We start from the raw sequence: 26448 nt of genomic DNA, 5'->3' as shown, positions 1-26448 counted from the left end.
TGGACTTGTATGTAGTAAGTCATTGACATCATCCTTTCAATATATCTGTCCACATCCTTCACTGTAGGAAATCTAGAAAAAAAATCTGTTCAGAATATTTCATATGAGAAATTCCAAAATTAGCATGGATAGAAATCTTATAAACATCTTGCAACATATTTTTACATGTAAAAACTATACTAATTTCTGCAAATTAAGAATAGGTTACAGTAATAGTACTTAGATGTATACACCACTTCATAGCGCTTTACAGCCCTCTCTAAGCAGTTTACAGAGTAGGCATATTGCCTCCAACAATCTGGGTCCTTATGTGATCTTAAAGGTACCAACTTGAGATTCTCTCACATTCTACTTTTCAGAACAGTCTAGTAGTAATTAGAAGTTCCAAAGGTGTTTTTTTCAAGAGGCAACTGGACTTTCTGGTTTTTCTTTGAAGACGTTTCACTTCTCATCCAAGAAGTTTCTAAAGCTTCTTGGATGAGAAGTGAAACATCTTCAAAGAAAAACCAGAAAGTTCAGTTGCCTCTTGAAAAAACACCTTTGGGACCACTATGACCTGGATGACTGAGAATCTCCATAGGCATTTAATTAGAAAATATAATCAACAGAGTAGCTGTTCATACTTAAAATACACATGATAAAATGTAGTTGTTTTTTGTTTTTTAATAATCATCCAATGTTGTGCTCCCAACCAGTGCAAGAGTTAAAGAAATCTATTTTAACTATTATTCCCCAATGTTAAAAGACCTAAAGAACTGACACGGGTGTAAAAAGCCCTAATAAATCTTTAATTGATTTTGGTTTGCTTTTATGTTTTTACAGGACAAATTACAAACATCTGACTTTCTGAAGTGTCCATGGTATTATACACATTTCCATCTGTCTTGCAGGGAGGAAAACTGGTCAACATTTTAAAGGTAAAATAGGCTACATAATGGTAGAGTTTACTATAACAAATGTACAGGGTTTACACATAGTTTAGAAGATGCATCTGCATCAAAAGGCAACGTTTTAAACTGCCACAATTTAATTTTACATTCATACTTGCAATAGATCACAAAATGGTTACTAAGATCAGAACAATAAATCACTATGATGCACCAATACAGCAAAACCAGATTATATACACATAAATACATATATATGTATATTATACATATTTGTTGATGTATATAGTAAGTTTCCATGAAAAACCTAACAGACCTGTCAAAATCTACTCTCTTTGTCAAAAATATGTACTTGTTTTTTGAGAGTAGAACTTTGTGTGGCTGATTATATTACATATATTTGTTAGCATTCTAGACAAAACCCGACCAATTTTTTTTTCCAGATAAGAAACAGTCCATTATTAAATATGTTGCCCACAAAAAAAGCACAATGATAAGGCACAGTAGGATTTTTCATTACACAAGTGTGTGTCATGTTCATTTATCCATAAGAAAACGTGCATTATTTGTGCAAGTTCATGCTGCAAGGTCGTATCTACAAAAACTGGACTATGTTTTTTAAAAAATGGTTTTCCATCCCTTTACCTCTGTAATATTCAACTGGATCAACACATTATGTTGCTTCAACAGGAATTACTGTATCAAATTATTTTATATTTTCAGATTAAGTTTCAAAATGTTTTGTATTTTTTTGTAATTTTAAAGGTGTAAACAATGCACACATTTAATTTAATACAGAACATATAAAAATCTTTATGTACTGCATTTCTACACTCTATCAAGAATTTATTTTCAATATGTGCATTTTTTTATTTGTGCACATTTAGGTAGCAAATTTTAATGGAAAATATACTCTCCATTAGTACATTGTAAGAGATTTTCTTTTGTAGTAAATAACTTTTCACAAAGTGAGTACCTGCCAATTACTTCTTTATTGCTCACATGATTTTGAATCCATTATCACAGTAACAATATTAGACCATTCACACAAAAATCATAACCTTTTATTTTAATATAAAACCTACAAAAAGATATTTAACTTGTATCTAATACTTCAAGGTATTTGGCCCTTGGATAATAATACAGCTAAATTAAATAAAACATTGGTTATGAATAAAATAGGAAGCTTATTCACTGCTTTGAAGTAGACATCCTCACAAGTTACTTGCTGGTGCTGCCACCACCGATGTTTATATACAAAACCAGCATATCTGCAATTCAGTTGTTTTCTGCTCTAAAGCTAATAAAGCCAGCATTCTTCCCATCCCCAGACTGACACAAATAAAGGTTTACAGCAACAAAAAGTAATTACTGGACAGAAATTAACACATCTATTCATCTTCCATCAGAAATTGTTGGTGGCTTTTGTTACAAAATACCCATAAGATTATTTCACAGGAAACTATGGAAATACAGTTTATCTCCATGCTTTTGGACTGTTATCATACACTTGTTGGTGCAAAAGTTCAGCCACATCTGAGAATGCTTAATAAACTCAACATTTGTCATGCAAAACATAGTATGTTGATTTTCTTGGACTCTAAAACATTTTATAGCCAATGCTCTTTTAATTCAGTACTACCCATTACTCAGACATTCTAAAAAATGAGACTGAAAAATGATTAATGTAATTGTTAACATACAAAAAGTAGTAAAAGTGGAAGACAAGACCAGTCAGGAAAAACTCCTGCTGCAAGTCAACAGTTCTAGTATAATAAGTGTCTCAGGAGTTTCCCTGGTTGTTGGCTGTGCCTGTCCGGAGACGAAGATGAGACATTGAGTTCATATGTGTATTTGATGGCTTCAGAGGAGCACTGCAAGCAATAGCCTGCGGAAAACGATGATGATACCGATCTAATCGTAGATACTTTACTGTTACTAACTTACCTGGAGCAAAATATAATTTAAAAAATTAATATCATTTTAAAAATGCAATGTAAATAAAATTTTATAAGCATTATAAAAACATTTTCATATGCAGTATTTTTATTTAACAATTACTGTAGCTTGCTGTTGAATTATTTGTATGGAAAACTTCTTACCATCAAACCAAGATCCATGCAATGCTTTAAAAGCTTTTCCAGCATATTCTGGAGATAAACACTTGACATATACACAACCCTAGGTAAAAAAATAGAATTTGGGTTGACATGCAGGAGAAAAACTGAATATACAAGTTATATACTATCTTAAATCACTTTTTACCTCCCGTGAATTTTTGTCTACTGCTATGTGAACTATTCCCTCATTATCATTGCACTTTTCCAAGATTGCTTCTTGAATAGCCAAATGCCAATGATCACCGATTTCCCTAAAAACGCAACACATAAAAGTTTATTTATGGTTATATCTTAATGTGTTCAAAATAATATAGCATACTAAAATAGAAATCTATAGATAGCAATAAAAAGACAGAGTGGCAATCACGTAAATTGCAACATTTAATAAACATATCAAGAAAAGGGTAATTTGAGTCTCAATTTCCAGTTTCTTATAACACAAATTATTAATGCCTCTATAGACAAGAAGTTTTTGATCTCAAGCAGGTAAGATAAAAATCTTCAACTCTAAAAGATAAAAGCAGCTTTTATCTTTATGTCCTGTATTATAAAATACAATTCACCAAGAACATTACAGATCTGTTTATCTAAAACTGGCTACTATATTCTTTTCACATAAGTCAAATAGACCAAACCCAATTAAAATATCACTTCGATGACAGTACATGCCAAAAGTCCCGTAACTTCCAGCAGATATTAATATTCACTATCAAGATAAGACCCACGGATTTCAAAATACTGTCCGTAATAAATCTCCCATTTCTTCTGCCTTTCAATAAAACTATTTCATTCATTGTGAGAAAAATGCTATGACTCAGGAAAGTCCCTGCCAATCAGAATAACAATAATGAATTACAAGGAACAAATAATCTCACTCAACAGATTGTTCTATCTTTAATTCTTAAACTACAATAAAAACTATAATTCTAATTAAATTAATTGGAAACTGGGTGATAGAAGAAATTTGCAGGGACAAAATAATAAAAAGCAAGGCTGTTCAAAACATTAAAAAGAGATACTCTGACTAAGCGCTTTAGTTCAAATAGTTCTTCTTGAAAGCTATATGGGAAGCATGTCTCATTATTTGGGCATGTTGGTGAATACACAATCAAGTATCATCTGTGCATGTACACATGTGCATATTCACACATACCCACAAAGAGAATTGAGAAAACCCTACCCTTTAGCCCTTCTGCATCATTGTCACATGACTTGATAAGAGCTCTGCATGGAAGAGAACTCCAACATATCCATGACTTGAAAAAAATTATTTCAATAGGAATGGACCAAAATACTTCCAAATCCAAAATTCCTCCAAGTCAATGGGCAGGACTGACCCAGGGCCAGGAAAGATTTGGTTTAGGTAAGGTTTGTTAAATCTAAAGCTTTGCATATATTTTTCAACAAGGCAACTAATATTAATTTTGTATTAACATATTAGTCTGTATTAGTTTTGTTTGTTTAACTAGAAATTCTTCGTCTAGGACTGAAAGTTAACTTAGCTCACAGTGTAGGTCACAGAATTGCAGAATTACTGATAGTTCTAAAGCAGGGCTGTCAAAACTTCCAGCCTGCAGGCCTAATAAGTCATATGCTGGCCACCCCACGCTCTGTTTAGCGAAGGGGGGAAAAATCCCAATACATCACATGACGCAGCCGTGATGTGAGTTCTAAAAGATTCACAAACGTTTTGCCATTGTATGTATGGTCAATTTAAAAAAATGAATACACTTCTGTTCTATCTCACCTTTCCTAAACAATTTATTCTATATTTAAATAGATATTCCATTTGTATTGTTATATGTGGATATTTATTACACACACACATACATACACACACACACACACACACGTAGGTCTAGCTGTGTTTGGGTCTTTTGCCGTGTAAGATTAAGAGTACCTTGGCGACGTTTTGGTGAGGTCCCACTCGCCATCCTCAGGCTGGTGCTTTCAGCTTCGTGCCAGATGTAAGCATCTGCCTGCACTGGCATGAAGCCGAAAGCATCAGCCTGAGGATGGCGAGTGGGACCTTGCCAAAACATCGCCAAGATACTCAATCTTACACGGGAAAAGACCCGAACACACCTAGACCTACATACCTCTACCCCTGAAAATCTACGAAAACACACACACACACACATATAGAGAGAGGGGGAGGGAGAGAGGAAGAAAGTTACACCTGAAAAAATGAAAAACGGAAGATATTCCATGTTTGTTCGCTATGTGACCTTTTACAAAGATTACTGGACAATTATACAACTGTATCTAACAACATGTTTTGTAACTTCTTTTGTTTTAAGAAGCAAATGTCAGGTTTTTGGCTGGAACATGGGGGTTATATTTCTTGGCATTAGGATATATGTGGAAGATACTGGGTCATAGTGATCTGAACAGAACTGGTTAATGATCCATTGTGTTTCGATGGGCATAACAGGAAGAAGCCATGAGAACAAGGGTAGTTTCCAAAGACAAGGAAACAGGTGCTCCGCAACAATAATATGGCTGTGGCATAGGGAGATATGTAGTTGGATAGATTGTGAACCCAGGAAAGGGGCAGAGACTGTATATTTGAATCTGTATATAAACCCCAGTCCTCCTGGGGAAAATGTCTTCTGCCATGAGGAGAATTCCCTTTTGCAAAAGTTTAATAATAAAGCTCTTCCTTATTGTTCACATGTCTCCAGCTATATTTTGTGATTCTTATTACAGTATAAACTTGAAAATTTTCTCTATGTAAAGAAAAGAATATACTTACATTACTGGATCAAACATATTGCGAATCTTTAAGCAAGGGGTCAAACTATTCGGTGGTGAATTTCTTCTATCTAAATGAAATGCTGCCAAATATAGATATATGTTAGTAATAAATCATATTTTCCATATCAAATATTTTAAAAACATTCTAATCCTTACTGGTTACATAAATTATAAATTCTGAGATAATGCACAATGCAGAATGAATGAAACTGTATAAATATAGAAAATCACAATCACATTTCAGATTACTGCTAGAGACAATACTATCTTCAATACAGTTTTACAATGCATGTTCCTAACTATATATTATTATTTTTTCAGTAACACTATTAGACAGCATTGTTCTGATTTAATGAAATAGTCTTTGGTACAATGGAAATGTGGCTGATATATGATAAGATTTGTTGTGAAAACAAATGATACTTTAGAAGGATGCAAGATTATCTTCCTCTGTTATAATGAACATTATCAGCCAATCTAATTAAAAACTACAATCACTATAGCCTAATCTTGGTCCTAAGATTCACTGCATTGGTAATAAAAATAGTGGCTTTAAAGGAAATAAATAAATAAACTGTACAGATCTAATCAGCTTATTCTTAGAAAGATTCTCCTCTTAGCAGTGGATAGAGAAATAACTATACATTTCTGTTGGATAGAGAAATAATAACTTAGACATAGACTTCTACTGAACTTCTAACCCACTAAGCCAAGCAGTTTTCATGCAAATCCATTCTACCCAACAAAGACAACAAAAATAATTTTTCAAATTGCATATACCCTATGGCTATTTACATTTCTGGCTACTCAAGAAATATACACAATGAATATAAAAATATAATATTGTATCAATATCATTACAATTGATTAAACTAGAGTTAGCATTAACTGAAAGTTATACTAAAGAGAAAACACTTCACAAAGTATAAATGTACAGTATTGCATACCTTGACCTTGCCACACTTTAGATGGCATGATTAGCATTTTATCACATGATGCAGATGGCTGTATCCATTTCCATACCAGAAAATCAGCACCACCTCTTCTTCGTGTTTCTGTGCGAACTCTAGATTCATTAGCAGCAAGGAAATCAACAGATCTTTTCCATACTTTTTCCATTTTTTTCCTGAAATATGCAATAAAAGAAGTTATTTTGGTAAAACATTGTACCAAAACATATTAAGTATCTTTTCCCAACATTCATCTTTGAAGTACTCTGAATAAATATTTTTAACTCTTTGAACATACCTGTCTTTTGGTGCAATCAAAGAATCTCGAACATGGGGGATAGGCATATATCTTTGTAGTTCTTTGTTTTCCTGACATGCTTCACTGTGAGATCTTAGAATATCTGAAAAATATTAACTGATTGCTATATCAAATTGGCATCACAAGTTATCTAATGAAAAGTATTTACGGTTAACACAAATTACAACATTTTCTGTGATCAGGCATTAACTACACTCCTGACAATCAAACGTTACCAAAATGCATATTAACTTCAGTATTAACAGGGAGGAACAAAGTATCATAGTCCAACCTCTGAAAAGTCTCAAAATCACTTATATGACATGGTACCAATACTGAAGCAGGCTATTAAGAACTAGTTCAAACTTACCTATAATTTTTACAATCATGTCATACATCTGCCTGGTCTCCTCCTCTTCTTTGTACCATCTATATTTCATATATTTTATGGCTCCCCAAATCATTCCAATACCTGTGCCAAATAAAAACAGAAATATCTAACAGTTCTAATGTTATGATTGCCAGTTTTTAGCTTAGAAAGCATGTGGATTCAATGATATTTTTAGCCTGAAACAATTATTTCTGGCATTCCATTGTCAACATACCTACTTAGAACAAGCCACTGTTAGTTTGAGTGCCAATGCTTTGAGGATTCCATTCTGTTTTGGGGATATGGCTTACTAAAGGTGTTCACTATTTAGATCCAACGTGAGAAAGGCACTTTGGATCCAACATAGACCCTCTTATTATACCTGCTGGCAGCATATACGAACCCAAGAAAAAAGCAATTTCTTTAAAGAATATCCAAGAGTAACAATAAGCACACCTACCCTGGATCCAAAGCATTTTCCCCACTTACATTTCAAATTTCCCTCCTCCACTGATTGGAGTGTTGCCTTGCATTTTGTAATGTTTAAAAAATCCTTTGGTCTTTGCTTACTGAAGATAGGTGGAATAATCAAGAGAAAGCGTGCTAAGGGAGCAGGTAGATGAAAGCAGCCATATAAGCAGAAAATGATCAATACTCTGAATAAAATTCTTGTTAATGAAATATTTAGGCCTATCATGAGAACGTCTGCAAGCAACCTGTCACTTAAGACTCACTATTGCGCTGAAACCTAGGTATGTCTGGCTGCCTGAGGGTCTCTCCCATGGAATTGAAATTTTGTACTTTATTTTTTATTTTAAAGGAATTTAATGGAATGTGGATTTTTTTTTAAAAAAAGAGAAAAACCAGGTAAAAACCAAGTAAGTCCAGTTGCCTTTTGAAGAGCACCTTGGGATAACCGTGACCTTGATGATTGAGAATCTCCATAGAAACAGAGAAAAAGATTCACATGACCTACTCTTCTGCTATTTAATTCAACTACAGTATTTTAAAATTTAAAAAGACATTTTCTTTCTTTTCTGCCTCCAAAGCCTCTCCTTCCAAATAAATTCTATTTATCCCTTTGAGGGAATTCTTCCAACAAGGATTTGTGTGAGAACTAGCCATTACACTATTGCTGAACTATTTACTATGCTTGGTTGTCTCTCCCCACCACCATTTTCCATAAAATTTCAGCTCATTCTTAACAGATTAACAGAGTTGGAAAGGATCTTGCAGGTCATCTAGTCCAACCCCTGCCCAAGCAGGAAACCCTACATCATCACTGACAAATGGCAGTCCAGTCTCTTCTTGAAAGCTTCCAGTGATAAAGCTCCCACAATTTCTGAAAGCAAGCTGTTTCACTGGTTGACTGTTCTCACTGTCAGAAAATTTCTCCTTATTTCTAGGTCATATCCACATAAAAATCCTACTGTTCAAATAAACTATGCTTGCGAAAGATTTAAGAAGGGTAATCAAAAGAAAAGCCCAATCAAAAGGTAACAGGCCAAGGGCGACTGACTGTTACAACGAAGTTTGTTTTAGCACAATGCTTGCTCTGCTAATAGCCACAACACTGCTTTCCACCTATTACTACAGGTCAATGAACCTGAAGCAGGGATCAATTTATGGAGAGAGGTTCTTAAGCCTATAAAAACAAAAGATACAACAATACTGACTCTTTGCCTAGCTAGCGCACTCCTTTCTAATAGCAACCTAGCAGAGAAAAGTGATTGACAGGAAGAGACTTCAAATCAGGGGAATATTCACCATCATATCAGCAGACACACAGTTTAAGCCTGAAGACCCATGCTATGCCATCTGCAATCACTGCTAGGCAAAGGTGAAGAGGGGGAAAAAACCCTTAACCTCAGGAATCTGCTCTGGTATCACCAAAGTATCTTAACACAACTAATAGTAGTAGATAATCTTGTATTCACAGTTAACAACAAGGTCTCAAGGATAGCAAAGCACCTGCTCAGTAGTTAAAGTAGTTACTGAGTACAGTATAATCCAAAACCATTAGCCATGATATAAATGGTCACAGAGATTATGACTGTGTATGATTATCCCTTTTAAAAATGGAAAATTTTGGATTCCAGTGTCTTCTCTAGATGGTTGCTCTAATGTGCCTTGCTTTCTATTTCTATCAGGCAGATGTACATCTCTTATCTCACCAAGTGAAAAGTGTCATGAATACTACAGCGATAAATTCTATCACAAGTTTCTACTTCATAAATTTAAATCACACACAATACAGGGACAAGTCAAGACAGTCCCTTATTGAACCCCACAGATGAAGAATTTGGGCCAAAATTACTTATATTACAAGAATATGGCTCATATAGCAAATCAAATGCTGTTATTAAGACATCTGGATGGCCAGATCTTCACTGGCACCAACATTTTAAAAAAGTAGACTGAGATGCAGTTTCTAGGATTGCTGGTCATTCAAAATGATCTGATCTGAAAATGACTAGGTCAAGATCATCCCAGGAGGCACTACAGTTGTCAATGGCTACATGGAGAAATACTATGCTGGCTATTTCCATCAGTCTATGAAAAGAGCAAACATTGAACTTCACTTTCCTAACGCCTGATTCTCCAGAATATTCTCATCTAGTAAGCTCACCTTCACAAAATTCCAATTTTATATTATGGCAAGTGGTCCTCCTCCACACAGAAAAAAACATTCATTATATTGGTTTTAGATAGTTATGACTTTTGTTAGTGTTGTTATATAGTAATGTCACAGTATATTTAAAATGGCAAAAAGACCATGCTGATATAATTGATTTGTTATGGTAGTCCTTTGCATATGCTGCATAGATGTTCTAATATCTACTGATGTGACACTTTCAGAATGCATTTAAAAAGCAATACTTGAACTTTTAGCATGAACTCTTTGCATGCCATCGTGCTTTATTAATGTAGAGTAAAGGATCCATGTAAGAAACTAAAAAGGATTGTACTGGTTTGATTGCTAGTTGAAAAGGGAGCATAGTTTTGTTTTTATGATGAGCTATGAATATACTAGTATCAGCAAAGCCTGAAAAAATATTAGCAGTGGGAGTAGATGGCATTGATTTTTATGCCTCTGTAATACTTATTAACATTAAGCAGACAGTTAGGCACTACCAGTAAAGAACAGTGGCAGCAAACAAGAAAGCCCAAAGCATAATAATGGGTAGAATGTCCAAGATGGGAGATACTGATTCATGCTAAGTGATGAATGTGAGAGAATTGATTCTTTGTGGGAAAAATACAAATTTTTATTCTGTCAGTAAGAGCTACCTGTGAAGTGAAAAGCAAGAAATCCAGAAAGTAAAATATTCAAACTGTTTCAGGTTTTCTATTACAATTAAGATACTTCTTAGTAAGATACTATTGTTTTCAAGACAAGTTTTCCACTTCATGCATACTCCATAAGAAAGTATTTTACATACAATAGCACAAATTATAAATATTGTATATAGTGTTATATTATATTAGACAAGGTAATGTTAGATAATATATTATTATATTTGACAAGAATGATAATAGACAGTAAATATCACATTTTAAATGTAAAATTATCAAATTTCTTCAGCATTAGTACAGTCCTCGATTTGCAACAGTTCATTTAATGACCAAAGTTACAACATCACTGAAAAAAGTGACTTATAACTGTTTTTCACACTTATGACTGTTGCAGCATCCCATGGTCACATGATCAAAATTCAGCTGCTTGGCAATTCACTCATATTTATGATAATTGCAGTGTCTAGGGATTACATGATCAACTTTTGCAACCTTCTTACAAGCCAAGTCAATGGGAAAGCCTGATTCACTTAATAAGCATGTTACTAACTTAACAACTGCAGTGATTCACTTAACAATAGTAAGAAAGGTCGTAAAATGGAGCAAGATTCACTTAACAAGTACCTCGCTTAGCAACAGAAATCTGGGCTCAATTGTGATCATTACGTCAAGGACTATCTGTATCTTTAAGTGTACAAAACACACTTAGATTATAAATTTTCACTGAACTAATGCAGGCAGCAATAATTAAATGTGCTACTTTACAAACTACTAAAAAGACATTTGTGTAGATTATTTCTTTATAATTCCTTCCTTTTATATTAGTATTTAGATGTAAGTTTTAGATGTAAGTCACATTATACAATCTGTTTCAACACAATTCTTACCAATTTCCCCTATTTTCATAGAGGGTATAAAATTTACTTTAAAAATAGAATTGTTAATTACCATCACTCTTAAGAAATGTTATGTTACACAAGTATAAATTAAAGTTTCAGAATAAAATACTAAATAATACTCACCTAACAGCAGAATGAATGATCTACAGGTTGCAGTAATAAATGCACGACGAAAACGACATGTAAGAGTCATCTGTGGCCTAGTTGATACTAGATACTTTATATCAGTTGTATCAGTTATAGACTCTTCATCTGAGCTGTTACCAACATACCTATAAAAATAATTTAATCTTTTTTCATACTTATGATTCAGACCATAAACTACAGAGTTGTACATTCCCTCTCCCTTCTATGACTTTTCCTGTTTAATAACAATTTTATTCTATGATATGAAAGACAATCTATAATTAAACTATTTCTAGAAAAAAAATGAAAAAAATGACTTACTTTATACCAACATCTTCTCCACTATTTAATAACCATTGCAAGGATTCATTAAATGCATTTTCATATTCTGGACCTAAATTCTTAAGAGAAACAAGGAAATCAAGTAAAAATAAAGAAGACCACAAATTCTCTGGTCATTGCTGTACACTAAACATTCAGTAATGAGAGATGTTGCGAATTTCCAAAATAAATAAATGCTGGTATAATGTAAAAATGACAGTGTATAAAGCATTCTAATAAAACTATAAATATGCACACACATACAAAATTCAACCATATTTAATGTCACTTAGTAACTTCTAGATATTTCATCATAAATATAGAAATGAGCAAAACAGTATGCACAAATGCTAGATTATGATTTGGTCATGGGCTTTAGGAGACAATGAAACAGGGAACACTATCTATCTGATAATTTAGTGATGAACTAGACACTAAATTTGGTGATGATCTAACTCAGTGGTCGGCGAACTGCAGCTCGCGAGCCACATGCGGCTCTTTGGCTCACGAGCCACATGTGGCTCTTCCCAGGGGTGGGATTCTACTTGTGAAAGAAGTAGCCTGGAGCCAATCTGCCTGCTCACAGGTAAGCCCTTCCCTCACTGTTCCCAGGACTCGCCCAGCCCACCTAGCTGTCCCCCGAACATCCTCGGGCTTGGCTAGCTGGCTGAGCCACCACGCAGTGCTCTCCCAGCTCTCCTTACCTCATGGCAGGCAGCGGACCTGGCCACCGCCCATAAGCAGCACTGTCAAATGGGAGGTGGCCAGGTCCACCACTGCTGCCACCCATGGAGTTGCTTAGGGAGGGCTGGGGCGTGTGTGTGTGTGTGTATGCTCATGTCCCTGCTTTAAGCAGGGCATGAGCACCAGTCCGCTGCCTCTGCCATGCACGGAGGTGCTTGGGAAGGGCTGGGACAGGGGTGTGTGTGTGTGTGCATGGAGATGCTTAAAGCAGCAGGGCCACAAGCACCAGTCCACCGCCTCTGCTGCTCTCGGAGGTGCTTTGGGAGGGCTGGGGTGGGGTGGGGGGTGTGCGCGCTTTTGTACGTGGAATTCTTAGCCTTCGCCTTGGTCTTCCCCGGCGAGCCACTCGGAGCGATGGTTTTTGCTGATGCTAGCGATGGTCAGGAAAACGACTTGACCATTGCTCCGAATGGGTCGCCAGGGAAGACCAAGGCAAAGGCTAAGAACTCCACATAGGTGGACCGTCGCATCCCAGAAGCGCCAACAGAGCAGGGGAATGAGGACGTGTGCGGTTGGAGCTGGCTGGCAGAGAAGAGTTTGTTTTGGTGGGATGCTGGTGCTCGAAGTGGCCCACTTACCCCTCTCCTCTGCTGTAGTCTGGCGCTCCATGTGGGCATAGAGAGCCGTCCTTGCCCTTCCTCTTCCCAGGCTCCCTTCCCAGTTTCACCTGCCCACTCTCCCTTGTGTCCTTTCTTCCCCCTACCCTCCGGCGATAGCTTCTTCAGCGCCTCCAGGTTCCAACTGGGGCCTGATCATGAACATGGTGAACAGCATCGTCAGAGTTAGCGTGCTGACGATGCCCTTCTGTTTCCAACAGGCATTAATGGTTATTATATAAAATATATAGGTTAAATATTCAACTTAGGAGTAGTAGCATGGCTTGCTTGTTATATTGCTCAATGTTTATGTTTCATTTTTTAATTCTTATTTCGTATTCTTTTTAAATTGAGTTATATTGTCTGTTCTAGAACATCTATCCTGCATTATTGATATAAAAGAGGATAGCATATGTAAGAGTTTTCTTGATACATGAATTCCAAGGTTCATTATTTCTTTAATGCTTTCTCTCTTTTATATTATATGGTCATGTTTGTTATAACCTGGTGCTTAATATCGTTATTAAGTATGATATCAAGTTTTATTCAACATACCTATAGTTTAACTAAGACTTGAAACTTTAAGTAAAGTTTATTAAGTTAATGTTAGGGAACATTGTGGAATGAAAGAAGGTGTAGTGTCAAGGATTGAGAAAGGTATGTTGAGATGGTTTGGACATATAGAGATGAACAAAAGGAGAGACGAAACAAGTATATGAGTGTGGATGGGAGAGTTGGAAGGGGTCGACCTCAGAGAACATACTTCAATCAGACTGAGAACGTTTTTAGCAAAGGCCAGCTTAAGAGTACCCTAATTAAGTTAATAACAATGTACCTACCTATATAGTTTAAGTTTTAAAAAATTGGCTCTCAAAAGAAATTTCAATCGTTGTACTGTATTGATGTTGCTCTATTGACTAATGAGTTTGCCAACCACTGATCTAACTGAATTATGCAATTAGCTGTTTTTCAGACAGGTTTACTTTGATGCTGAAAGGGATCTTTTTCTCTTTCTTTCCCTGTTCCCTTTCATAGTCTGTCCTATTAGCCTGTAAAATTTTTGGCACAGATCTGTCTCTATCAGAGAGACTGGCTGAGCTAAGCGGAGAAGTCAAATAGGAAATTACTGTAGTCTGGACACAAGATGGCAAACCTGATCCCCTTTGAATGTCACTGAACTTTATCTAGTCTGACCTAGATGCAAATCACCAATCTAAAAAAGATCAATTTAGATTCCTAAATTTAGAAGGCTTATTACCATATTTTTCGCACTATAAGACGCTCTGAACTATAAAATGCACATTACCTTTAGAGGAGGAAAACAAGAAAAAAAAATCTGCCTCTGCCTCCCAGCACCCATCCGGTATTTATCTGGCTAGTTCTTTGCAGCAAACAGCAAACAGCCTAGTCAACTTCAGCAGGCTATCACAGCCCCAGCACGTGGCTCGTCAGGGCTCCGCTCCATTGCGCCCACCAATGGTCAACTGAGCTGAGCTGCTGCCGCCAGGGAATGCTGGAATTTTTGCTGCTGAGCAGCTGATTGGCAGTTGGATCAGCCTCCTGGCATACCGGCAATCAACTGTTCTAGGCGGCAGGGATTGCCATTGCCACCGCCTATTGCTGCCCATTCACCATGGCTCATTTGCCACCGCAGCCTGTTTGCCACCGCAGCCCGTTTGCCACCATCCATCAGCGGCAAACGGGTGGCAACAGGTGATGGCAGCGATCCCCATTGCCTAGAACAACTGATCAGCAGTATTCCAGTATTCTGATCCAACCACCAATCAGCTGCTTGGCAATGAAGGCTCCAGAATTCCCCACCGGTGGCACACCAAGCCCCCCACCACAATATTCACTCTATAAGGCACACAGCCATTTCCACCCACTTTGGGGATTGAGTGTGTCTTCTTATAGTACGAAAAATACAGTAATTTATCATACCAAATAGGTTATAATGAATAAATTGATCAGACAAGAACATATTTTTTTTAAAAAAAAGCCTATACATTTAATATTTTTGTGCTTAAATATTAATACTTAAAAATTCAAAATGACTTCTTACAAGCAAATATATTCATGCAACATACTACCACTATTTTTAACTATAGCTTTTAAAATAATTTTTAAAGAGTGGAAAATATATTTTATAATTAAGTTGCTTACTTTTAAATAAGTAGCTGCTTCTTGGATGGAAAGCCCCTTCTTTACAGAATTTCCACATTCATGATCACCTGGGAAAAATAAATTTTTATTTATTGTATTATATGTATGCATATATATGTAATGTGCGCACACACACACACAGACACACACACACACACACACACACACAAAGAGCTTTATATTACATGTAGGTATGTAGGAACAAAAGTTATGCTATAAAAATGAAAAATAGTGTTCCATTTAATACATTAGTGACAGGATCGATTCTTCCCCCCACCCACCCCCCATCTATTTTTATATATTCCTAAACCACTTTTGGAGGGCAGGGCAACTTATCAGAGCAAATTTAGGATACACATTGGAATTGATAAGAGAGTATTTGGGAAAATCATACTGCATATTATCTGTTTACAAATTCTACCTGAAATGCAGAAAATCTGAATGTAGTTCTGTAATATTGTATTGTTTACAATCTGTTTGGATATTAATATAAAAGCATGCTAATCTGGTTACACAAAAGCAAAGATAAACTTAATTCTGTCAAAATATCTAAGAGATGTATTTTTAACTATTCCCTATTTAAGTATTAAAACATGTTGTCAAGCCCTCAGCAATCATTCAAGATCAAAGAAGCAAAGGCTGTCCAAATTTCAGTAAGGTAAATCTTTAGGCTAGTCTGGAAAAATATAAATATGAAAGTTGCAAGAAGTATTTCCTGCACTCTGACTCTTGTATATAGTGAGTTATATAAGGTCAAATTTCTTAAATTATCTGAAATGCTTCTTTCCAGATTTCTTTCCATTTGAGTTGTCCCAAAGCTGCTTTTTCAAAATAGATGTTTGAGAATCTCCATAGACATTCCACTTGGGCTATGTTGCATTTATGAGATAACTGCAATCTGCCTTTTGCCTGGTATCTCACTTGTTTATGTATACTGTCTTTTATTTTTTACCAACCTTCCACAATCTCTCACTCAAAAGCAGATAACTATAATCATTTTTCATCTACAGGTTAGTCAATTGCTATGATATAAATGCTTTCAGTTAATTAAAAAAACAAAGTAACACACACAAACAATTAAACATGGAATTCATGTCTGTAGAACCAGCAGGATCACAAAAATATTAAATACTGAAAAGTGTTTTTAATTTAAAAAGAACTAAATAAATAATAAACTAAATAATACATAAAGTAAATCATAATAAAGAATATTACATGCACAAGATGAGTTGCTCTTATTCATAGTCAGTGGTATTAGTATTTAAAAGGATTGATAATTGGTTGTCATAAAGAGTGCTTTACTAAGGATTGAGCTTTCTATAGTTGTCTCTATCCAGCACATTTTAATTCAATCCTTATTTTCATTTAAATGTTTGATTACATTTTCATAACATAATTAACAAAAATGTGTCTTGTATTACATCAAAAAATTAGTTAAGAAATTTGACTTTTCAGGATTGACGATGGGCCTGGAGACCACTGCAAAGAATGAATTGCTGGCAAACTGATGGGTTCTTTGACCCTTTCCAGACAAAGAGAGGATGGGAAATCATCACAAGCACTCCAGACAGTTGCTCCTCATGAGAAGACAATAAGACAATGGGTTTTGAGCACTGGGAGAAGAAGGAATAGCCATCTTATTCAAACCGCAGCCAGTGACTTAAAATCACATTGAGTTCATATATTTTCTTTTCTAATAACATTCAGATATTGCTTAGTGTTTACTTTTCAGGTATTAGAAAACTTTGGATTGACAAGTCTAACCACCAAATAAGTCTGCCTTCAATCCTGAATGAAAATGTTAATTACATAGTAAGAACTTTAAAAATGTGTGAAATAAACAAAAAGTCAATTAAGATTGACTTAGAAAGTTATAAATGGATTAAGGGCCCAAGTTTGAAATTAAAATTTTGGAATTAATTATAAAGAATCCATCCCATGGGAAAGTGAACTTGTTTATTCTAAGACATAAAATAAATAAGCATTTTTTTAAAAATGGACACTAGAAAAAATATTCTAATTAAAGGAGAAAAATACATAAATCTAATTAAAAACTACAGAATGGTACAAAATATGGTAACAATGGAAATATTAAAATATACTTCTGAAAAAATAGAATTAGAAATTAATATCAATAATGTCAATAGTAATGTTTGCTTCTCTGGATAGACTGGGTCCAAAACTGTTTTGGAAGAAAAGGAACAAGTTTATCTGTTAAGACCGAGGCAGTGTTAACACTGAAAGTAAATCTACAATTGACAAGCTACCAGAATAATAAGGAAAAAGATGTTTAATTGGATATACAAAAGAATGGTTGATGCTTTAAAAATCAAAAGGGAATTAGAAATAAATCTGCGTAATTCTTTTATATTGGGTTCATGAAAGGTTTGTTAAAGCTTGAATTAATCTTGTGAGAAGGGGTAAAAAATAAATCAAGTTATATGATATTACTTGAATGGACAAAACATTAGGATTGTTAGAATTAAAAGAAAGTAATACAATGTTGGTTTATTTGATCAAGATTAAAATAGATATTCTATTTCTGGCAACTTTTAATGTACTTTTGCTGACCCCAGGACTGAAATGTGATGGGAGATAGGATGAAGAGTTCATTGGTTGTAAATTAAGAGGAGGTGAAACATTATTTAAAATTGTTTATACTTTTTTCTATTTTTCTTCTTTTCGTTTGATGTTTTACTTTCTACTTCTTTCTTTACCTTGTATTTTTTACTATTGCTTTTATCTTTAGTAAAATTATTTTTTAAAAGAAATTCATATTGTTTAGTCTCATATTTTATTCCTGAAAGTATCAAAATACTGTTTTTACATTTGAATGTTTTTACTTAAACTGTGTATTAATTTTAAAGACTTACCTGCCATTTGTGCCAACTTTTCATGAAGTCTATATAAACAGTTCATGAGAATTGGTTGGTCTACCTAGAGAATTAAAAAAATCAAGTAACATGTTTTGTTCTAAAAGTGGTTTTTAAAAAAAAAAATGCCTGAAACCATTCATAATCTATGACTATTTAAATCCAAAAATGACAACATTTCTCAACCAGGATTTTAATAGCACGTGATGGGTGAGCTCTTCACCCAGGCCTTTAGTGATGGGAATGGGAGAATTCTCACTATATCACACTTGCCAACTTCTATTTTTATTGATTTTAATTTCTTTGCTGTGAGACACCCAGAATAAAAGTCAAATAAATATTATTCATGTATTCTATGGTGCAACAAAAACTGCTACATACTTCAAAGAGATGTACCTTAACTTTCTGAAATACAGAATTTTGATAAATTCCAGACAAAATGATTAAGTGATGTTCTAAGATGTGCATTCCAAAGTATATGTGTGCCCAAGATTTGTGCATAAAATATTACTAAGTTGTAGAATGCGCATAACCAAATTCTTATCAGAAATATAATTTCTGTATTCATTAATAGTTTCAAAAAATATAAATCCTTTAAGCAACATTTGTAGGGTAAATTTACTTAATTTTAAAACCAATAATCTATGTAATTTAAATAAGATTTGTGATAAAGCTTACCAAAGTTATTAATTCATACTTACTTTTACATTGAGTTCTCCAATGGTTGGATTATTATCTATAAATGAAAAGAAAAATGAAATACTAAATATGCCAATTATTGTAATTATATTACAGAAATATTCAGCTATTTCCTAAATGCAAAAGTACACAGAAGTGCAACAGAAGTGACAGAATTCACAACAGGCTGATATCTTAAGGATATCCAGCATCTCTGTAGTATATCTTGGTGATTTCCTCCATTATTACTCCTTATTTAAATAGCAAAATATGTATTGCTAGTAAATAAAAGTTCTCATACACGTCAAAATGTTTAAAAGCATGCAAAATATAACCACATATATAGTTGCACAGATGTAATTCTCAAGGACAATACAAATCTCACTCTTGATATCTAAATTAAAATAGTAATAAACTGTCATATTTGATTATTCTAATGTAGACAAATTTAGAAAGTGAACATGAAATGCATCAGATATATAACAAGTTAATTCAGGAAAGGCTTCTGTTCAGCTTTGTATGCAGGTTGTCTATTTGGTAAAGCCATGTGTACAATTTGAACTCAAAATGTTAAACTACTAAACATACATCTAAAGTTATCTTAAAGACAAGCTTGAGTGCTGGTGATTTCATAAATATACCCATACTATTTTCTTGGCAAAACTGTTATTGCCTTCTTCCAGGATATTTTTGTTCCAGGATATCTTGTCAGTCTAGCCTACCTACAGTTAAACATCTTATTTAGTAATAATTTATTATGCACTTTTACCAAGACTCAGTACAAATCAAAAAGACACAATAATTATATTTTCCAATTAAATTATTTATATCAGCTAATTAATAAAACATTTTCAACAAAAAGAAATGAAATACCACTGTGCATATTTAAAAATGTCTTACAATATTCTACCACACAAAATAAACATTTACCTGAAAACTATCAATTGTCATGATAAAACAATGAAATAACCAAGCCTCACACTAACCTACTAGCCAAATAAAAAGTAATGTATTTTTTGCATTATAAGACGCTCCAGACCATAAGACACACCTAGCTTTGGGGGAGGAAAACAAGAAAGCAGGGGCTTCGGCAACATTCACTTTATAAGACACATACATTTCCACCCACTTTTTTGGAGGGGGGGGGGGCATCTTATAGTGCGAAAAATATGGTATTTAAAGCACTTATAAAGGCCATCAGACTCTCATTGTATCAAAGGAAAGGAAGATTCAATTGATGGGGCATGTTTCTGAAATCCTGCAGTCTGTGATCTTGAAAAAGGGAAAAGAAAACTGCCCAATAAAATATAAAACAACAAAGCAGGGTTATAGGGAGGAGTGCTATTAAGGTCTTGACTGAATGGGAAGGAGCAGGCTCAAATTAAATCCCTGCCACACTGACTTAGCCTTCCCGATGCTGGAAGCCTTTCATCTTTGGTTCTGAACTATTCTAGAATTAGGACTCTATTTGGTGGTCTTCCTGGATTCTAGGAAGGCCTCTTAAAGTACATCTTTTCTATTCGGCACTAAAGTCCTCTTCATTTGTCATCTCATAATTGGATTGCTGCAATATCCTATAAGTGGGACTTGCCTTTGAAAACCACTCAAAAGTGACAGTATTGCAGCATTAGCAGTCCCACTGCAGGTAGCCCTATGTTCTATGCTGTGTATGTGTTTGTTCGTTTATTTTAATTGTATATTCAAAAAAGTTTGTTTTAAAAAAGAGAAAGCCAGGGGAAAGTCTCAAGATTTGGCCACATGACATCACACTTAATGACAATAGTGATTTGCTTAACAATAGAATTGATATATGCCAGACATGATCAAGTGGCTTTTCACTTCACAACCCTGTCACTTAGGGATTGAGTTGTTGCTCCCAAATGCAGTCAATAAGTGAAGACTACTTATATGTCAATATAATACCACTGCTATATGAATTACAGTGGTTACCATTTGACTTTGGGATGCTGGTTAGAATGTATAAAGCTTTACATGGCATAGGGTCTAGCTACTGAATGACTTACTATTGCCCATAGCGCTATCCACCCATTCTATATATCAAGGGTCTTCAAACTTGGCAGGTTTAAGACTTGTGGATTTCAACTCCCAGAATTCCCAAGCTAACATGACTGGAGGAGGAATTCTGGGAGTTGAAGTCCACAAATCTTAAACCTGACAAGTTTAAAGACCCCTGCTATATATGATTAGCTAGTTTTGGGTCCCATTACTGATGAAATGTCATTTGTTGGGATCTAGGAAAACGGCCTTCCCTGATGCTTCACCTGCTCCTTAAAATAGCATATCTCTGGAAATTAGCATCTCTCTGGAAAACTGCTCACATTACCTAACTGCAAATGTCTCTTTTTTAAAAACCCTGTCTTTTCCCTTAGGCCTTGGGGATGCTGGGATAGACCACTTGGAGGGGGGGGGCTGTTTAAGAATACGTATGGAAGGTTTTGTTCAGTTGGTTATTCTTTCAATGTCAGCTGATTTAACAATATCTCAATTAAAAGAAACTGGACAATCCAGGAGTTCTGGAGACAAACTGAGGACATAGCAAAGAATAAGAAGGTATATATGAGTGAGACTATACGAGTGAGACTGAAAATCCTTTTCATGAATCAGGACAATCAAGAGTATAAAAAATAATTGAAATAGCAACCAAGACTGATCCTTGTGGAATACCCATTACAAGATAAAATTCTTGGGATTTAACCCTCCACCCAGTACTGCAAAAAATAAAAATGGGAAGACAAAGACAAACTAATCAAGTGCTTAGCCAATTATTTCCAAAGACCTAGGCATCAATATCTAATGCTTACGTGAAAACAAAGGATTAGGGCAGGGGTGTCAAACTCAAAGCATGCAGGCCAGATGTGGCCCATGGGGTGCTTAGAGCTGGCCCTCGGGGCCACCTTGGAAACAGTGAAGGACCAGCCTGCAGTGCCTCACACGCAGCCCTCCTAAGCTCAGTTTTCACTGGCTGAGCGCTCAGGCCTCCACAGGCAGCGACACAAGTGACCTCAAGCTAGCCTTGCCCACCCTGGCCATGCCCACTAGCCACCTCGAGGTCAAACACAACTCTGATGCGGCCCTCAATGAAACTGAGTTTGACACCACTGGATTAGGGCCATTATAAGATGTCTGGTCTCAGAGCTTCATTAAAAATTTGGAAAAACTGCTTTCAGTTAAATGACTTGGACCAACCAATGACTAACAGAACAGGAGGCGGCCACTTGAAGATATATAACAAATCAACTGTGAAGGGCAACTAACAGCTCTGGATAAAATGGGGGAAGAGCACAGTAAGTTAAGAGGGATCCAAGAACATTTTTTCAAGAAATCATGAACAAAAATGATATTAAAACAGTCTGGGAAACTGCCAGTGGACAAAGAACAACTCACCAGATAGGAAGATAATAACAGCATGAGATAAGAGAAAGGAAAGAGGGGAAAGAAGGTGGTGATATGGGAATATCTCATTTTGAAACAGAAATAAGTTCAAATGCAGACAGAAGGAAAAAAGTGCAACAGAGGAAAGCTCATGAAGGAAAGTAAAAAATATCCATTACTGCATTAGACGATTTTTTCATGTCTCAACTGACAGTTGAACTAGGAGATTCAAATACAGTTCTAAAATGCCATTTAAGCCAAATACTTCAGACAATTCTAGATTAAGAGTATATGTAATAATTTAAAGAGACTGCTTATAGCAATGCAAAATCCAAATATAATTTAATCTCTGTAAATAATTATGCACCTGAAGTCTCAAACAGCAAATTAAAAACTGTGGTTTTACTTTTAAGCCATCTTTCCACTATGCTAATCATAAACTTTAAAAAATGAAGCAAGGTAATTTCCTTATCAGGAAGCAACATTTAAAAACTTGAAATAATAAAGCAAACCACATGGGGAAAAAGAAAGGGAACTAATATTTCCAAAACCAAGAATTAGGCTTAGAATTGTTAAGAATTCACTTGAGAATACTACTTTGACTTGAGTGGGGAAAAAAGGCTGCATAAAGTTCCTTTTCTGCTCAAATATACTGAAGTCATCCGTGCTTTATCCAAAACATATATAAGTACTGCTTTAAGTTAACTAGTTCATTTTGCTCAAGAACTTCCATTGTCAAAACTCTTCAAATAAAATCAAACATAGGCTTATTTTAAAAATAATTATATCTCAACTTTCAGGACTCCATGCAATGAAACCAACTTTGCCACTGGTGATCAAAATTAATGTGAAAATACACTTCAAAAGGATATAGAGTTGTCAGAGGAATAAGTTCTAAACTTATTAGCTTCTAGATCATTGAATGCATTACAAACTGCTACATAAGGAGTACAAGGAGTTGTGTATTTTGATTTTACAGCTGCAATATAAATATGTATACTATATAATTCCTTCATACATTTATAAATTAAAATATTTCATGTGCAATCTTATGAATATAAGCTTTTTAAATGACATTCACCAATACATTTTGAGTGTCAAAGTGTGCGTGTGTATATGTGTGTGTGCGTATACACACACACACACACAAACACACAAGAGAAACAAATGTCAGGTAATGTACCAAGGAACTATTGCTCTCCATCCTAATACTTACTCTCAATTCTCATATTCTCAGCTATTCCAGAACCTCTCATTCTCAGGTATGTGAATCCCAACACCAGAAAGAACAAACATGCAGCAGTTAAGAGGAACATTGACAAATAATGAGCACTGAAACTTCCTGTGGTAGATATTTCTTCTCTTTTAAACTGCTGCAACAGATCTTCTTCAGGTTCTGAAAGCTTTGGGTTGTAAGAATTTTTCAAATATGTATGATTGGAACCTGAATGATTGGAGTGATTGATTCTAGAAGATGCTGAGCTGGCAGCACCTGAAACCAGGCTGCTGGTAGCACTGTAAATGCTTGGTTCAATATTGTAACCCCCAATTGCATCAGGGAGAATATGATTGTTGGCTGGTTTCCTACTACTGCTTAAGGAATCAGTTATTTTGCTATGGTCTATGTCAGGTAGCAGTGGCGGCAGTAACAGCTGGTTGGTTTTCTTGGAAGAACTGCGGTGGTATCTGGAGGTAAGTGGATTCGAGTCCAGATAATCGCCATCTCCTCTGGCTGTTAGTATTTCTTCCTCCTCCTCGTCATCCTCTCGCCCGTCCGCTCTTTCGGCGTTTTTACCACCGCCGGCAGCCCTGACATTCCCCTCAAAGCCACTGCCAACCACAGAGTCTTGCCCTTGACTCATCTCCAGCAAGCCGTCGGCGGCTGCAACACCTCTGCGAGCAGAGAAGGGGCTGACCGATTTACAAAGATTCTTCCTGGAGACATAGTGGCGAGTAAAGGGCCCCTCCTTTAGCCCCTGCTGTGTAGCTGCGACCTGGTCCTCTTCCTCAGAGTCCGAATACTTGTCTCTCATATTTGCGCTGCCGGAGGTGAGCAACCTGTTCCCGTTCACTGCTCGGCTCTTGCATCGCTCCCGAGGCGGCTCGGTCTCCTCTTTCTGGGCGTCTTCCTCGTCCCCGGTCGCTCTCCCGCCCTCCGTCTGCTCCCGAGTCCCCGCCGTGACCGTAGCCCGTCTAGCCGTCGCCCCCCACCAGGCATTGGGCTTCCTGCGGGCCGGCGACTCTGCCAAGACACTATGATTGAGACAGGCGGCGCCCGACGCGCCTGCAGGCCTCGGGTCCCGACGTGAGGTTGAACCCCGTTCCCTCCGGCTGGCAGCGGCGCCAGCCTGGCCCCTGGGACTGGCCTCCACATCCGATTCGTCAGAACTGAAGCCCAGCAGGACTTTGCCACCGCCTCCGCCGAAGGGAGTTGCGCGGGCCCGAACGCCACCCCCAATTACTCCGGACAAAGACGGGAGGTCGGGGCTCCCCAACCGAGCTCCCAAGCCGCCGCCTGCCCCCGGTGTATTGTTGTTACTGTTCCGGGTCTTGTTGGCGACAACACCGTGGGCCCCAGACGTCCGTTCATCCTCTCGCAGCTTCTTTAGCTTTTTTATGTAGACTGGCCTGGTGCTTTCCGTTACCGGTCCCGGCGAGAAACCGAGTCGCTTCAGTTCAGAGAAAAGCTCCTCATCGGTGAGCTGCGCGGCAGTGGCCGCCGCCATTTTACTCCTCCAACACCCGCCGTGGCCGCTTCCTACCCACGCGCCGAACTCCTTGTCCCCGCCCAGGGGATGTAGTCTTAATGGTTCCTCGACTAGAATTCCGGCTCTACGACTACAGTTGCCAAGTTACCGCCATGTTAGTGGCCGCAAATGCATAAGAATGTACTAGGAAAATGGATTGCCCATCTCACAGCCTTAAAAGCTTTCTTCCTCCCACTAATTAGCTTGATTTTAAATGCATCATAACGGCCATCAAAGGCTGATAGGTTGCTTCGCTTCTTGAATGTTTGATTGACATTCAAATTACCAATAGCGGACATTCAATTAGTTTAAACTGCAGAGAGAAATGAGAACTTCGTCACAGTAGAAAACATTGCTTCAAAAATTGTCAAAGTTTTTAATCTATCTATTTTTATTTATTTTTTTAGAAAGGACAGATTTCTCAATTTTCATTTGCCGCGCACATACTGAAACCAGGGAGTAATAACTGTCTGAACCTTCCATTTTCCTTCTCTCTTTGATCTCCTGACGCGTGCGCACTAGACCTTGGCCTAGGCCCACCCAAAGCAAGGGGAGAGGAGGAATGAAAAGAGGCATGAGTTTAGTTATTAATATCGGAACACACCCTTTCAAGTTCACTTTGCTTTCTTAACAGCTTTCTCACTCCATCGGAACAAATGAAACGTATTGATTCTTCTAATCCAGTGCGTGGTTTATTTGTGACGTTTTAATCCAAACTTCAGTTGTCTCCAGAGACACCAAAAAAAAAAAAAAAGTGGGGGGGGGGAGGACAAGACAAATTTAAATGCTGATCGGAGATTGGTAGGAATTGGAAACTGATGCAGAGGGTCGTTTATTTACTGAAATAAGGTCAGCTCGAGCGGCACTTCAGGGGTTGTAATTCCCACATGATGCTACCTAACAAAATGAAAAAAGTAGTTGCACGCACAATTCATGGAGGTAATGAAAACATGGTCTGGGAAACCGGTTGTGCAATGGTGTTATTAGGCAGGTGGAATCAAAAGTATTCAGCTATACAATTGCTCCAGCAAAAAATAATTTTGCCAGTGACTATAAATAGAGAATTTATGCAACCAAATGTTCCTAAACACTATCATTTTCTGTTAAAGATAGTGGCATACTAATGTAGGAAGTTAGCACCCACCCCTCTCCTAGAAAAATGAAATATACTAGGAAATATTTAAAAAGCACAATATTATACCTTCCTGGATTTGAAAAGGAGAAACATG

At 36.4% G+C, this 26448-nt stretch overlaps 1 protein-coding gene across 2 annotated transcripts; it reads right to left on the bottom strand.

Annotated features, from left to right (window-relative positions):
• Nucleotides 1-767: 767 nt before the first annotated feature.
• On the bottom strand, nucleotides 768-25890 carry LEMD3 (LEM domain containing 3). 2 transcript variants are annotated; one of them, XM_026700047.2, is made up of 13 exons: nucleotides 23689-25890; nucleotides 19103-19137; nucleotides 18402-18465; nucleotides 15529-15596; nucleotides 12026-12105; nucleotides 11702-11850; nucleotides 7383-7484; nucleotides 7013-7115; nucleotides 6712-6890; nucleotides 5763-5844; nucleotides 3153-3258; nucleotides 2990-3068; nucleotides 768-2834 (listed from the first exon to the last, which is right to left on the bottom strand). In XM_026700047.2, exons 1-13 carry the CDS (start codon nucleotides 25196-25198, stop codon nucleotides 2671-2673), a joined length of 2721 nt encoding a protein of 906 aa, XP_026555832.1. In that variant the 5' UTR covers nucleotides 25199-25890; the 3' UTR covers nucleotides 768-2670. The 2 variants fall into 2 exon arrangements, with proteins under 2 accessions (XP_026555832.1, XP_087790566.1); XM_087934440.1 differs by lacking the exon at nucleotides 3153-3258.
• Between the last annotated feature and the right edge of the window lie 558 nt (nucleotides 25891-26448).

Source organism: Pseudonaja textilis, chromosome 5 (genome assembly GCF_049901715.1).
Source record: "Pseudonaja textilis isolate UNSWEBS1 chromosome 5, rPseTex1.2, whole genome shotgun sequence".
NCBI classification, from domain to species: Eukaryota; Metazoa; Chordata; class Lepidosauria; order Squamata; family Elapidae; genus Pseudonaja; species Pseudonaja textilis.
This window is presented reverse-complemented; position numbering and strand designations above follow the sequence as displayed.

Excerpts from the sequence above, each read along its gene's own strand:
- LEMD3 (XM_026700047.2), bottom strand. The coding sequence starts at position 25,198 with ATGGCGGCGGCCACTGCCGCGCAGCTCACCGATGAGGAGCTTTTCTCT. Across the intron at positions 19,138-23,688 it reads TGAGAATATGAGAATTGAGA|ATAATAATCCAACCATTGGA; the intron begins GTAAGTATTAGG and ends TTTCATTTATAG. Across the intron at positions 15,597-18,401 it reads AAAGTTGGCACAAATGGCAG|GTGATCATGAATGTGGAAAT; the intron begins GTAAGTCTTTAA and ends TATTTTTCCCAG.